Source organism: Leopardus geoffroyi, chromosome C1 (assembly GCF_018350155.1).
Source record: "Leopardus geoffroyi isolate Oge1 chromosome C1, O.geoffroyi_Oge1_pat1.0, whole genome shotgun sequence".
Classification (NCBI taxonomy): Eukaryota; Metazoa; Chordata; class Mammalia; order Carnivora; family Felidae; genus Leopardus; species Leopardus geoffroyi.
This window is the reverse complement of record NC_059328.1, coordinates 135,147,061-135,163,544: the sequence shown is the minus strand read 5'-3', so window position 1 is coordinate 135,163,544 and position 16,484 is coordinate 135,147,061. Positions and strand designations below refer to the sequence as shown.

Here is a 16,484-nt window from a genome sequence, read left to right as displayed (position 1 = left end):
CACTCCATTTTATTTACTCTCCTCCGGTGTCACTTATAATTGTAACTTTTTATTTTTTAATAATGAGGGATTTTTTTTTCTCCTTGCATCACACAAAAAAGTGCTGTCGATAATTAGCAGTCTTCTGTTATTAGTAGACTCAGGTGTCACAACTGTGTCTCATCCTCATTACAGTAAAAAATTTCACCTATCAGATTCATTATTGCTAGATAATGCGACTGAGAGCCTTTGCAGGCCCTCCAGAAAAGTAATTCAGCCAAGCAAAATTATCAGCTAATTATATTTAGAATCAAAAGCCCAACAACTATTTGCAGATAAATTGTATGAATTGAAGTGAATAGATCTGAATATTAAGATTCATAGATTTAGCAGATGATTTGTTAATTGGAATAAAAAGGTCATTTGCTAGTCATTTTAACAATAGATCAATTGGAACCCTATTTATTATTTAACTGGTAGTGCATAAGAATTGAAATGGTGAATAATTGTATTATTGTCATGAGATGATCATTTTCTTCAACACAGCAAAATATGAGAAACTTATGGCAATGAATTTTACAAATTTCTTTAAAAATATTATGGCCTATGTAATATATTTTAAAAGATAGTTCTGATCTAAATAATCTAGATAATAAAGTTTAGTATTTAACAAGTCAAAATTATACCAAAGGTGGTGGCTGGTGTGTGTGTGTGTGTGTGTGTGTGTGTGTGTGTGTGTTTCCTTGATGAATTAGAAATATCACTACAAATAAGATAATTTGTAAATAAAAGTTGAAATCCAAAATTTGTAAATTTTTTCTCCCTGAGTCAAATAATGCCACTCTTATCTCACTGTATTTTAATTAGCAGAGGTTTTTGGAAGTGACATGATACATGCTCATACGATGACTCAAAATGTAACTTGGCCTGCAATTTTCTTTCGGGGAACAGAACACTAATTCAAATCCATTATTAAAAAGCAGATAACATGTGCACTTTCTGAAATGGCTGTGACTTCACTCTTTTGATTTTGTGCAATTATAAGAGAATGTTCATATGTATTTACTTTTCGATTGGCACAGCATTTTAAAACTGAGTGTATTCAGATAAAGTGCGTATTTTCTTTTGGTTCATAAAGAGTCTCACTGGTTTATGTGCTCAAACTTTAGACACTGTTTTATAATGCAGTTGCCATGTGGTTTATAGCTGTATTTGGAATAAGAATTCCTATGCATACCCTACGTCTGTAGAGAAAAAAATCTACTAGATATTAGTTTGGATTTTGAAATTAATAATGGGTAACTAGATCCTGTGCCTTTTCACTATGCTATCTTGTAACTCTTGTCAGTTCTCAAGAAAAACTTTGAACTCAGTATTTTTCCAAACTTTGCAGCTCAAAGTAAATACCTTTCATTTAAACTAATTTCAGTCAACATAATAAAATAGAGAAAACATCACCCACTTAAAAACAGCTTAAATTGCATGTGCTTTGTCACTGTAAACAAACAAGGTAAACATTGACATAACTTCAAATTATTCTTGGGTTGAAAAAAAATCTGCAGTTCAAAATAAAAATCCGCCTTTGGTCAACATTTTGGATGCAATTCAAAGTCTCTCATAAAATAAACATATTTTAGAGAGTGCTTTGAATTTCACTGTGTAATTTCTAGCCAACAGAAATTACAGTGGTATCTTTAAGGTTTATTATATGTCAGATCAATAGCCATTATACAGGGCCAACAACCTTTGAGATGCAATACCTCCTCTCTGCTTAACCCTTACTACTATGACATGAAAAAAAAAAAAAAACTTCCTATAGGTGTTCCTTGGAGAAATCCTCTCAAAGTGAAACTTTCTCGCTTATTTGTTTAATAAGAAAGTATTCTTTTCTGATAAAATGGAAAATGAGCTGAATTTTTGGCCAAGAAAGTAAAATTTTCATTAAGGTAATCTCCATGAGGATTTTTCAGTAAAAGGGGAATTATTTTGCATTCTACAAAAATAACAAATTATTTTGAAGCATGAGCTTAAAATATAAAAATGCCCCAACAACAGATTGTAAATTTTTTTCTGATGCTTTTAAAAGTGCCTCGATCATTTCTACGGCTACAATGTTAAAGTTAAGTATTTGCTATTTTATTTAAACATTTTTGAAAAATGAACATTCTGGGGCTTTGCAGCATTATTAAGAAAAGCTGTCCATACTTTACCATGTTGTTACATGTGTTTATCTGCTGATTATAAAATGTGTTAAACAGTATTTTAAAAACAAAAAAAAAAAATGCAGAGCTGCGCTTTGATTAATTCAGTGAACAAAACATATGCTGTTGGTTCTGTTCTATGAAATTCATATATGATCAATAAAATCTTTTAAAAGAGCAACTTTGGCTTTAAGGCTTGGACTGCCGACCATGTTTTTCGTCCCAGTTAACTCAGGGCTCATACTGTTAACTTAGGCAAATAAAACCACTTTCTGGCTATCAGAGTAATGTCCTTTTAATATTTTTTTATCTTCTCTAAAAATTTCTTTAGGTTGGAAGCTGTGTATTGTGGTTGCTACCCACTTTGTCCCAAAGATTTGGTTTATCCTGAAATATTTCCAGGTAGCCTCTTTAATGTACTTTCATCTTGGTTGAGATTTAATACATGATTCATGCTAAATTAGAAAGTTTGAAAATAAACTTAGGCGGGAGCAATTGTTTATTTGGCAAGTCAACATGTTAGTGTTAAGGAAAATTTTATGTGTTTTAATACATTAGAGTAAGCTTATATTTACCATCTGTTCTTTTAAGATAACAAAAAAGCAAGTTTTCAAATAGCATTCTTCATTGTTAGCATACACATCCCATAATGATGGATTTTTATAAGCAGGTCAGTGTTGCTGCGATTGCTTACAGATTTTTTCTAATGATATACACAGAGAAAAATCGAGGACTGGAAATCACACCAAATTATTTAAACAATTGACTAGTTAATAATATGCAACTCTTGTACAGGGTACATACGGCTATAGTACCAGTTCTTTGAAAAAATTCCCATCACTAAATATATCACATATGCATTGTGTTACATTAGAATAATGTATTTTAATCACCCAAAGGAGATGTCTAAACAGCACAACTACACAGTCTTATTTAGCATTAAGCATCCTTGTGAGCTGAGGTAACCTTATAAAATCATGCTTAAATAATGTAAAACACGAGGCAGCACAGAGCAATATGCATTTTTAATTAGTAAAGTGACTAATATCGAGTGTGTGCTTTGAGGTTTTTGTTTCATTAAAAATGTATCTGTTTTTCCTGCAGCTGAATATCTGTATTCTACACCTGAACAGCTTTCAAAAAGGCTCCAGAATTTCTGCAAGAGACCAGATATTATAAGAAAACATCTTTATAAGGTAGATATTGAGGAGAGATTTACGTGGTATAAATGCCATATTGAAGTACAAAGAAAAATCTTTTAAAAAAAAACATTTAATTAACATACTAATGTTTAAAGGAAACATGCTAGGGAGGGATATTAGTTGTTACACTAACAAGGATTAATTAAACTGGATGCCAGTTGTATTAACCTAGGTCTTATGAAATACGTGCACTTAATGCATGGTACATGCTTTTTTTTAATTTATTGTTTTCTAAGATGACTGTCCTTTACATTTAGCCCCAAGAGGCTTATAAAAATGAACCTGGATTAATGTAACTCATTAGTTTAAAAGGAAGTAAAGGAAAGATTCCACAATTATACTAATGAGGATAAGCCTTTCTTCCCATCATAATGAAATCTTCAGGCCTCAAAAATTCAGGTGAATGACATTCGTGAAGTTTGGTGTTCATTTTTTAACTACTTTGAAGATGATTTTCAAGAATCAAATGTTTCCCTTATCCGGTTTAATAAAATGACATAAAAATCCTCAGTTTGTTTAGAATGACACTGCCCGTCTCCTCTCTGAATGGCAAAGGCAGAAAGAAAATAGTTTAAAGAGCATCATCATGCAGTCCCCTCCTTCATTATCTTTTTTTTTCCGTTGTTTGAATCAAGAATTTTACATTGTTGAAATGACAACACAAAGAGGCCCTGCTAAAAGTCTAAGTAATTGAACTGGGATAAATCTGCTTTATGAGTTTGGAAGGTAGCTCTAGGCCATGAGTAATATACCTTTTTATATTCTTTGAATGTAGCATCTTCATTTTACATAAATTCAGTATAGTTTACAATCTAGCAGTTTTATAATCCAGTATATTTTAATTTTCCTATGTTAATGTATAACCTTCCTACATGAAATACAGTTTGCTGCCTTTTTTCTCTCCTTTCTCTTTTCATGGCCTAAAATACATATTTACATAGTGATACATCAAAACAGGACTTTATTTCTGCAGGAAACAGTTAAACTTCAAGAAAAAGAGAGAGAACCAAAAATGCAATTTAACACCCAATTTCAAGCTCATTATCTTTCATTGTCTATTAACTTGGCAATGGTTCAGAAGGTAGCTCATAATAGTTTAAAATGCTGACTGAACAGTTCCAGGCTTCAGTATTACTCCTTGAGTCAATACGATTGTACCGTATACAGGGGAAGCTCCACAGAGAAAACAGGTTTACATCCAAACTCCCTAATTTTTGAAGTTCAGTAGCGGTCAGGTTTGTATCAAATGTTAATCAAGTGGTTTTCCACATGACAGGCTATCAAAATGTGCAGATTATGAAAATGGAAGAAATAGAAGTATTTATGTAAATGGATTTATTTTCTGTATATGACACAGATCTCTTCAGTGAGTTCACCATCAAATTACTAATCTCTCCCCGCCTTCTGGTGAATTTGAGGTGAAGTTGTGCTTGTTTTTCGGTTTTATTGAGATATGACTGACGGTACTGTGTCCGCTTACAAACCACAGTACCCGCATAATGACTTGACATGTGTTTATTGTGGAATGGTTACCACCATACATTTCATCCGCATCCATCATCTCATGTAGATACAAAAAAAAAAAAAGAAAAGAAAAGAAAAAGAAAGAAAGAAAGAAAGAAAGAAAGAAGGAAAGAAGGAAAGAAAGAAAGAAAGAAAGAAGGAAAGAAAGAAAATGTTTATTTTCTTGTGAAGAGAAAGGTGAAGGTTTTATAATGCTATTCCCACCATCAAATTTAACAGTTTTTAACTTTGCTTCAGGTTAGGCCTCATTATCTCTGTTAGTCTTTGTTTACAAATTTGTAACCATTACAAAAGTTACTGTGACAAGTTACCTTTAGTTGCAAAGGAAAACAGACATCTGGTTGAAATATTTTAATATGATACTCCATAACATAGCTATAATTATTTATTTTACAAACAACTTCTGGAAAAACTCTGAAACATTGTCAGCTCAGTAGTAATGCTGTTAGTATATCAAATTGTTCTTCGTACAGCTTAAAAGATAACCTACGCCTTACATGTTATTTCCTGTAATTACTTTTTACATATGTTTTTAGACTGAACATCCTCAAGTATTCCAGCTCCAAGTTTTATAAATTAATATTTCACGTGTAAGCATTTATAGGAATTTGTATGTATAATTCTTTTTTATGTACTTTTGCCGTGGATTTTTTTTTCTTATAAGTCTATTATACACTTTCAGAGGTGCCCTCATTTATAGATCTTGATGATATTATATCTGAATATTAGTCTTAAAATTAATAAATTAGTCCAAGAATTAAGGTAACCGAGCTTTGTGATGCATTTTTCAGGAGAAACTGGTAAAAAAAAAAAAAACACACACAGGAAAGGACCACAGATTTAGTTTGGTTATTGTAATAGGATGTAGAGCCAAAACAGAAAAAGGATGCCTTCTAAAACTTTACAATTAAGATATAAACAGCTATGCTATCTTTTCACCTTATGGTTTATAAATATGCACATTTTCAGGTGACCTTTGCCTTCACTAAATACAAGAGAACTATTCCCCCCAAGGCAGTATTTTCCTTACTTTTCTTATGCAATGGAAGAGTCTTTTGTGTGTACTGTTAACGAGAATGTTGGGTTTTTTTTTAGACTTATTCCATTGGACAGTGCTGTTTTGCTTTTATAAAACATATGCTTCTAAGATCTAAAAGGATAGAATGTCACTGAATTCTTTAATTTGCTCCTTTTACATTTTTACACCTTACTCTCTTTTTTTGTCAAAAGTTTACATTTTAAAATCATCTCAACTGCTTTTCACATAGGGTTCACTTTAGGATAGGATTTTTCATATGGATTCACACTTAGAAATTTAATGACTAGAATAAGGCTACTAACACTTGGCTTTCTTCTCACATGAGACATTATACTTTCAATATGAGTGAGAGTTTGGGGGCTATAACTTGAAGCAGGATTTGAAACAGAATGCTAGTAACTGAAAAGCAGAAACAGAATTGGATACTTTTTTTTTCTTAAAGTGGCTCTTTCTACTACAGAACACTGTGCCCATGACTTCTCACCTGAAATGGTTTCAGATTTGAAATGTTTAAATTCCTCACATGCATGCAAGTATGTTCTCCCTCCTCCCTCTCCCTGTCTCCCTCCCTCTCTCTCTCTCTCTCTCTCTCACACACACACACACACACACTTTTCTTAAGATCTTTCTTAAGAGAAATACAATGCATACTGAAATTAAATGTTTTTTAAGCATTTTAAAAATCTAAAACCATTTTCATAATTTAAAAAATCTAAACCATCTCTTTAAAAAGTTTACATCCAAGTTTAGTCATTGACCGCAGCTTTCTCGTACTTTCAGAACACTTCCTTTTCTGAGTAGGTCAGACACATTGGCCACATACTTGTCACACAGATTAAAAATAGGTTTCATTTCATCCACGATGGGGAGCTTTTTATGACTCCAACCTAACTTGAACACAAGATTCTAGAAGTAATCATAAAATAATTAGCCAAGGATTGACTTCTTAACACTAACAATAGTTTTCCCTTTTCCAACCCCGGTAAGCTCAATACCATGAAGTTGTATTTTTGCCTCCTTTTTACTATGTGAGTTTACTTACTGAAAATTCCCAACAACCTTCTGAGATCAGTTCCTTATGTTTCTACAGACTTTTCATCATTATATTTTAAAATGCTTTAGAGAAAAAATTATGGACCTTATATTGTTACAAATACTGAAAAGAGCGCAGGGCACAAAAACAGGGCACTGTGTAAAGTAGATACTGCCCGGACTACCCGGATAGCTTTTCGTTCCCATTCTATTTCTCATTTATTTTTATTTACAAATTGAGCGAAATTCTGAGTGGGGAAAAAAAGAGATGCGTTCTCTCCTGTGCTTTCTGAGAGTGACCTGTGTTTCTCAAAATTGTTCAAATGCCAGCTGCTGGTTTTTATTCTGTTCTCCTCTTCACGTACTTCAACATTCTGGAAACCTTTATAACCTGCTCCTAATTGGAGGAAAGAAGAATTTTCAGATTTCTGCCTAAAAATGCCTCCAAACAATGATTAAGCTTACAGCTGACATTCAGTGCACAGAGAAACCATTTGTGGTTGTCTTAATTCTATCAGCCTCTGTCTACCCGGACCACAGCCAGGCCACTGTAAGTTTCCTTCAAGGGACTGGTCACTTTATAGTCCCCTTTTAATTCGAGATTACACTGTAGATGCCAATAAGGTGTTGCTCACTTGTATTAACACTCCGAAGTCATTACTTGTTTCCTTAAAAATGAAAACGTAAAAGCTTGTGACATTTTTAGAACTTCTAAAAATCTCTCAACTGCACGAGCACAGTTTAAGGCAACTTCCCAATCTCTCTCCCTCCCTCTCTCCCTCCTCCCTAGTCTTCTCCCTCTCTCCTTCTTCACTTCCTTCCTTGATTTCTTTTGGCTTGGTTTTCCTTTGGTTTGTCTAAGTAAAATAAAAGCAAAAACCTTCAGCACAATAGATACACTTTGGGTGATCAAGAACAGTGAGAGGTTTTGGCGGCTTGTTCTTCTCTGCTACTCATTTGTAGCCTGGCTCTAGGTGAACTTCTTAGCCTGTCTCTCTGATTCATCTGTAAACTTAGAAGAATTTTTTTTCTCCCTCAATTCTTAATAGCATCCCCCCCCCGCCCCCCGCCGAGGTACTGCTATAATGAAATAACGAATATAAACCTGTTTGTAAACTCAAAGTGCTTTATGCGTTTAACGTAGGAGTGATGGCATTTCTCTTGTGCCTTAGCCACTTAAAAGTAAAATTCACATTAGCAAAAACATGGGTTAAGGGCGTTGGGTATCTTGTGTTTATAAAAGTTAAAAGTTGGATGATAAACTTTGAGCAGCCATCATCGCTCACATAAACCAGGAAATATGTGCGCGGCGGAATGTACCCATTTGCGAAAAATCGGGAGCTTTCCCGTACGGTTGAAAATACAGTTCCACTTTAAACCAATCAGAAACTGGGATTTCCTGAGTTGATGAAACTCGAGAACCATGTACTTGGTGGCTTTTTGAAATCTAATTGACGTAAGTTATGCAAATTTGCAATATGAATTTTGAACATCCTTTCGTCTTTCGGTTGTTAATGCTTCTTCCTTGCTTTCTCTTCTCTCCCTCCCCCTCGCAGGGTGAAATGACTCCTTTTTCTTGGGCGGCCCTACGTGGTAAATTCAGGTCTCTGCTTACAACAGAACCTAGGGAAGATTTGTGACAGATGGGGCTAAGTCACAAACTTGCAGCCTAAGGCAGAATCTGTAGAACTTTCCAGAGTGTGCCCATATTTACCTGATCAGAGAGAAAAGAAAATCTGCAGAGGAAGCTGAGCCTGGCTGCTTGTCATAGCTGACACAGAGCCATCTGCCACAAACCTGTGGCGGCTTCAGATCTCCCATCCCTGCCACCACCCCAACTCAAATTAAATACAGATTCCTAGAGACGTTATGATGGTTACACATGTCCTCGGCATCACATGGAGGAGACTGTTCAAAAAAATATGTGGCCTGTTGTATAACCGCACTCATGTATCCCATATGTGGTGCCACATTGAATTTCCGGTTGAATCCGTTTTTATCCTTTGTACTGGATGACATGGTGCCTGAATTCTTTCTTTTTGCCGACACGATGGCAGCCGAACTGCAGCTTCAAAAGCTCGCACTTGGCTGTGTTTCTACCTAGGTTGCCAGGTTATCATCGGAGTCTTCTTGTGTCCTCAAAGGGCCACAGGGTCTGAAGGGAGGATCAGAATGCTACCGGACTAATTGGACAGCCATCTCAGAGTTGTTTGTGGGCAAAGGGCTGCTTTAGCACTTTTATTTTAGCCAATTAATGACTCTCTGGCACGGGGGTGTTTAAGTGAAGGTATTAATAAGGGGTCTGGCAGGTATTCCCATGATCCACAGAGTTACATTTGCATTTAATTTATTTTAAAGTTGCGAGATAAACAGCTGTAATTTGGACAAACATGGGAAATACACTAAGTGGAGCCATCTTGCCCATAAAATGAACACTGAGATACTCGTTTCAATTTTTTTTCCCCTGGGGTAAAAATAGAGAAATCAAAATACTTCTACTAAAAACAGTAATTTTGATATAAATATTCCTCAAAAATATTTGCATCCAGCTACAAATATGATCTTTTCAAGATAAATCACTTATGATTCCAATAGTCAAGCTGCTGTATTTGTTGATATAAAGATGTTTTGAACGGCTAGATTGTAAAATAAATTTTTAATAAAGTGCCTACTGCAATTTTTAATTAGCATATCTCATTTCTGTGTAAGAGTGTACATCTATCTGTATGTTTCTCACTGAACACTTTTCTTGTGTCAGAGACAACGAATACAATTGTTTCTTTTCCGGTTGTACAAGGATCTGTTTTGCAAATGTTTGTAAGATATTATGACATTTCCAAGATTTTCTTTGCATTCTGGAAAGCAGGAGGTAAACATTTGTAGTCATTAAGGTAAAGTCTGTTGATAAACCATCTTCTGTTTACTGACAGGTAAATTGTAAGTTTCCTAGCTTTTGAAACAAATAACTTTTATACACTACAGAGTGAGGAACAGCCAGGGAGAGGAGGGTAGGCAGGGGCCAAGTGTGGCCTTCCGGCTTCTAGAAAGATTGACTGGTCTAGCAAGCATCCGAGATTGAGCAGGCAGTGATTCAGAATTCTAGAAGGGCCCATTTGACAGGCAGCAAAATCGTCAACAGGAGGGCCCATTTGACAGGTAGCGAAATTGTCAGCAGGAAACAGATCAAGGTCAAGGAGCCAGACTGAGAGAGCCCTCAGGATAGAGGTGATCTTACAGATCAAAGAAGGCAGGAGTTCAGAATCCCTGAGGTCTGAGAATTTAAAAGCAGGAAGATTAAGAAGCAGAAACAACAAACTCTATCTCTGCACCAAGTCCTCTCCCTAACCAATGTGAGAGCATGACTGGACATCACTGCTCTGGCTTCGAGTCCTATCGCTTGCAGGGAAGTCACTGAACAAATTACATCCTCACTCATAAAACAAAGGGCTCAGGGATTATTTCTGACGTCCCTTGTGGTCTGAAACTGGGGAACTCGGAATCTACCAGGGGTGCTCCTTTTGAGTGCAAACTCGATGTCAATATGCCTAAGAGGTTCTTAGATACTTCTAGACAGGGTTTATCATCTAAGAAGATGAACTATACCAGTAAATTTGCTTCAGTCAGAAGATGTCTTCTAGAAATAATAGTATGATCTCACAGCCAAGAAACAGTGTTGAGTTTACTGTGTTTTACTATCCTGAAAACAATGGGCTCCCATCTCAGTGTAGACATAGTTGAAAGTTACCTGTGTATGGAGGGTTTTTTTTTTCCTACACCCATAAACTCAAATCAGATTTTGTCGTTAGCCATGCCCAGCATTCCTTCTAGAATAAAAATTTACATTAAAGTTGTCACTTCTTAGAACTATGCTATCAGACTTGGTCTCAGTGCAAGTGAGCAATAAAAAAATTTTGTAAATGTGTAATTCTTAACAATTGAAACTTGAAGTGTGTGTGCGTTTTGTGTGCTTCTCAAACCCATTTTGTGGATAGAGTGTTATTAAGTAAATTAACCCATGTTTCATTGAAATCACAGGATAATTGAGAATACAAGTTGACTTTTTTTTAATGTTTATTTATTTCTGAGAGCGCGAGCGTGGAAGTAGGTGGGCACAGAGAGAGAGGGAGACAGAGAATCCCAAGCAGGCTCCAAGCTGTCAGCACAGCTGACACGGGGCTCAAACCCACAAAACTGTGGGATCATGACCTGAGGCCAAAGTCTCATGCTTAACCGACTGAGCCACCCAGGTGCCCCACAAGTTGACTTGTTAATTCGTAGTTCCCTTACTCTGAGTAAAGAAATTGAACACTCTCATTATTTCTTATTTTGAGTATGGTTGTTGCAAATTTTGATCTTCCTTTTTTGGAACATTCAATCCTGTTAATTTTATTCTTTTAAAATAAATCATTAAGCCAATTTCAATTTTGAGTATCTTTAAAAGTCTGCTCATTATCAAGACCTTGATACAGCATCCAGGATATACGTGCCATGAATTTACCTAATCTGTGTTTCTGGTTAGGTGTTTCTGTAATAAAAAGCAGGGCACCTGGTTCTTAACCTATTCACTTATACCACGTTGATCAGGAATAGGTCAGAAGACCTTTCTCAAAAAGCTTGAGGTTTAGTAAGAATCCTTCCACTATGGCTAGGTGTGAATGCCCTGCTCTGACTCTCACATCTTCAGACATGCCACATAAAGATGGCAGCAGAATCAGGAAGTCGATGGAAACTCGCAGCCACACAGGGCTGCACAGATTCATTTCAACACCTTGAAATGCATCTGGAAGCAAAGATTTCATTTTATGTTGAAGGTGTTAATTATATTTGATATTTTTAAAAGTAAAATCTGTTTTTGAGAAAGCATCTGCTACCCAGAAATATTATGAGCCACAATAAAATTTTCAGTTAAGTCTCAAGATACTTTCTGTGGGTGATAGAATCAATTTTCAAATGAGAGTCCATGCTGTCTTTTAATGTCGACATAGTCTATGCGTTTTATTCTTCTGCTGACTGTGGACAAGTATCACCCTAAGTGCCTCTCTCTTTCGGTGAAAAATCAGGTAGTATTTAATATTAGATCTTATATTTAACAAGGAAGAGACTATGTTATAAATCACTGACATGAACATGTTTCATTTTAAAATTTGAATTGAGATATAGGACAACTAATGCTTTTATTTTTTAAGTGTACGTATTTATTTTGTGAGAGGCGGACAGAAAGCAGGTAGGGCAGGGGCAGGGAGAGGGAGAATCCCAAGCAGGCTGTGTGCTGTCATCGCAGAGCCCAGTGTGGCTCTTGAACTCACAAAGCGTGAGACCATGACCTGAGCCTAGATCCAGAGTCGGACGCTTAACCAACTGAGCCACCCAGGCGCCCCTAGGAGACTAATGCTTCCATGATAAATCCTCCTTTCAAGGCTGTTCATTAAAATGTAACTGGGAAAGTTTAAAAACATGCATACAGTTCTACATGCTGCTGAAAGCTTTGTGCAGTTGTGATTACAACAGGACAACAACAACAACAAACCATGGGATTTACACCAAATGTACACTAACTTTTAAGTCAGAGGAGTGATGGTAGAAGGCACAGACATGCAACTGGGAGAGTAACATTTACTCTATGATTAGTGGCTTATTTCTGAAGCTGGCTCATTCTACCCAAAGTCTTTTCACACTCTGACTTTTTACGTGTCTTACATGTTATTGTTAGATGTGCCTTCTGATAGGAGCTAGGACTACTTTGGTTAGTTTTGCTACCATGCCTTCCTTAACATTTCTTGACTCTAAGTTACTGATCCGGTCAGATAACCATTTCCCTTCAAACAGCGGAAGAAACCGTCCTGCCAATTTTGCATGAGAAGACTTTCCTCTGCTTACCGGGAGCCAAGGACTTAACCTTGATACTGAAACAAATCATACTTAGAAAAAGTCTGACTTGATTGTCCATGGGTCTCTTTTTCCTAGGGCTGCTGATCACCATTTCTCACTAATTCCTGTAACGTTACAAACTCAAGATGGAAAACCATAGTTCTGGAAACTCCCTTTTGAAAGGTAATGGGAGGAAGAAAAAGGATGATGTTACATGAGCCAGTCCTCGCGTCTTGGAAAATTCAGAGCTGTGTGGTAGAGCACAGAGCTGTCTGAGCTCCTAGCCACAGTACCTATCTCCCATACTGGCACCTGTTCCCTTTCCTCTTGAAGACAGGGTGAATTGTGGACTCTGTCCTTCATTGTGATCCATGGGAGGGAGTTCTCTCTCATGTCTTTGGAATTCCTAGCTGTACTTGAGGTATGTATGACTTCAGGGACCAGGATCCTCTCTCACCCTACTGGGCCCATTTTCCGTCAGTGGAATGTGGGGTCAGTGTCTTCAGGGACCCTCCCATTATCATTACCCGAGTGATGATGCCTTCTTCTCCCTTGCAACTCTATGGTTATGAGTTTCAACCCTAAGACAGGTTCATAATTGTTCTCACAAATGAATATGAGGAATTGCTTCTCCTTGGGAGACACTCCAAGATGCTTGTTACTCTCCTAACAGTTACTGCATTTTTAAATAGCTGACCTAAGGTGGCGTGCTAGAAGGGACTTCTGGGAATACTTGAGTGATATGTGTCTCTTAGGAATTTGAAGTCCTTTATATTTGACAATTTAAGATTTCTGTGATCACCTCACAAATGAGAAAATTAAGGAGTCGTCTAAAGGCATATTTAGGAACCAGACTATGTTGTAGAAACAGAGACTTTTTGTATAAGCCTTCCCCTCCATGGGATGGTGTCATTGTCACCGATGTGTCTTTCAGGGAGCACCAAGATCAGTGTGCATGACTATTGGACCCCTAAGCAAGAGAGTGCAGGGGGTAGCAGGGAGCTGCTTTGTGGCCTATGTTGTTGGTCTTGAAAGAGGCAGGAGACCATGCAGTGAAGCCAATGTTGTGTCTTTATTGTTCCTATTACTGCACCTGCCGGGAGGCATTCAGCCTCCACATCCATCATAGGGCCCACCATGCCCTGTGGTCTTTACACGCGGTTTTATGCACATAGGTACCTTCCCTGGCCTCCCTGGTAAGCATTTGCTTTTGAAACCTGTGGAGAAACTGAGGGCCTAAAGAGAAGCCCAGTTGCCGTGGGTCCCCTGGTAGTAGAGGCAGGTGTAGAAACAGCTTCTTGCAGAAGGCCACGGTCAATTCAATTGGTCGAGACCACCCTTGAGGGAAAGGGGCAAATTTCTCTCTCTCTCTCTCTCTCTCTCTCTCTCTCTCTCTCTCTTCCTCCCCTCCTTCTTCCTTCTGCTTCTTCTACTGGCAGAAGGAACATGGGTCGATAAGTTGCCAGTACCTTTCCGTAGATTTATTTCATGTTACTCCTGGCCACATGTGTATTCTAAGTGACCATAGAGGGAGGAATGTATAAGAATTGATACCTGGCACTAAAATTTCAGACTCTCTGGCACCTGCAGTACTTCTGGAGAGCTGAGCCTTCTCTGTTGCCTTTCACCTCATACCATGATGAAGTTGTTTATCCACATAGATGGGAGGCTGGCCCTTTATCCAGAGGCAGCCCCCATGATCTCACCTGGTGCACAGAGGGTCCAGGATACAGGGGGCAGGTGGCATTGGCGGCAGAGGCACCTTTAATTGTGCAGCATAGGGACTGCTTCCTCTCATCCCCAATAGATAACCCAGAAATTACATCCTGAAACTTATTTCCCCGGAAAGAAAAGGAAGGGGAGGGATAACTTAAAAAGAAGATACTTCTAATATGGTATTAGACTGTAATTCATAGGGAAATTTATGCCTGAGATATGAATTTCTGAAAATAGGGTTTTTTTTTAAAAAAGAGAAACACTGACACATCCTTAATTATAGAGTAATAAATACCAATGGTATATTATCTTCTGATATTTCCTTACACAGATATCAAAGCATGCAGCTGTTTTTGAAAACTGATAATCAAGTACAATGTAAGTATATTACATCTTGTACTTTCAACACACCCTTCAACTAAGCAACCTCATGGAGTACTTCACAGTGAGAACCAGAGCTGCTCATAGTAGAAGCCTAACTGAACAAATTAGCCTTGAATTGTAACTTAAGAATCGTAGTCAAACCGAAATGCCTGTCCTTGCCAGGAAAGGCATTCCAAAGGAAAAGAGCATGCCAAGTAAAAAACCTTTGCTTCAGGATTATGGAGGCAGTTCTCAAAAGCCAGCGTAACTTAATGATCAATCAGAAAAATATAGAGCAGTAACTACACAACAAGAAAGATATGTAAAAATTGTACAAAGCGTTAATAGTGAATGGGGAGGTAGAGTGGGATTTTAACAGAAAGTATTACACTCTTAGAAAGCTCTATTTATTGCTTTTAATCCAGGCAGCAAAAGAAAGACCAACATGGTCAAAGAAAAGTATGTGGACAAATGTGGGGGGCAGGAAAGGAAATGAAGGTCAAACAAGGCCAATATGATTCAGAATGAAAAGGAGGGAGGAAAGTATAAGGAGCCAGCTGCAATTACTAAATGTTACATTAAGAAGAGCTGAAATTGAGAGGGGGAGGTATGGGTATTTTACTAAGTGGATTAATGTCCTCTTCTCGGGGTGTCTGAAGTTGCAGATTTTAATTTATTTGGTGCAGGGTTTTCTTGTGAAATTCTTAAGGGGGTGGAGGGATAAGTAGGGACAATTATAAACAGAAGGTAGAAAAGGGGGACATACCATACTTTTCATAAATTTAAAATAAACAGGGTTTGAAGCCATGGACAAAGGTAGTCAACAAAATATTTAGTTCATTATAATAGAACTTAAAGGAGAATTAGAGGTACATACAAAAAAAAAAGACAAAAACACCCACAGAGATGTGTCAAGCCAAGGATTTTGAGTGACTTAGAGGCTAGTTTATTGCTGCTCTCCTTTCTCCACCCATTAAAAAAAATAAATCATAACTCTGGCATGTAGAAACCTAGTCATGAACATCATTTATTAATATAAACTTAATCCTGTGCTGTTCTTTGGTGGGTGGTAAAAACATGAACTAACAACAACTGGCCTAAAACAGGATGATTCTCTCAAATACTGGGAAGCCATAAGGAAAGAGAAACTCCTAATATGCTCTTTTCACTTTATTTATTTTACTGAAGGATAAAGTCAAAAAGTGGGGAGGGCAGAGCCAAATCAAAAAAGGACCAGATGCTTGAAGGAGATTTTTAAAAGTCTTCCTAAATATGTACCAGAAGAGGAGATGGGCTTGGAACCTAGTGTGATTTTTATCAATTTATTAATCTGCTCACCTATTACCACTTCTGGGGGAGGTGGGAAAGCAGGCTGTCTGCCTTCTGCAACCAAAGAGATCAGGGCAGAGACTTAAGCCATGTTCACATTCCCTGAGTGTAACTCTGCTGTCCTGGGGCTGGAACCAGTCCGCGAAGGTACTGGGTTCAAGCACACGCCTGGCCAATAACATTAGGAATCATTTAAATTGAAAATATGGATCAGGAGGTACTTAAGAATTA

General features: G+C 37.2%; 1 protein-coding gene across 24 annotated transcripts in view; it reads left to right on the top strand.

Moving 5' to 3' along the window:
* GTDC1 (glycosyltransferase like domain containing 1) overlaps positions 1–15,937 on the top strand; it is a 401,838-nt gene extending 385,901 nt beyond the window's left edge. For 20 of the 24 annotated variants that reach the window (XM_045479714.1, XM_045479706.1, XM_045479707.1 and 17 more), the window contains 3 exons: positions 2,512–2,582; positions 3,285–3,376; positions 8,534–9,661. In XM_045479714.1, the coding sequence (XP_045335670.1) occupies positions 2,512–2,582; positions 3,285–3,376; positions 8,534–8,617 (247 nt within the window). In that variant the 3' untranslated portion in view covers positions 8,618–9,661. Of the gene's footprint in view, positions 1–2,511; positions 2,583–3,284; positions 3,377–8,533; positions 9,662–12,941; positions 14,026–14,892 lie in introns of those variants that run through there. The other 4 variants (XR_006712843.1, XR_006712842.1, XM_045479710.1 and 1 more) reach the window with 4 other exon arrangements.
* Positions 15,938–16,484: the final 547 nt, after the last annotated feature.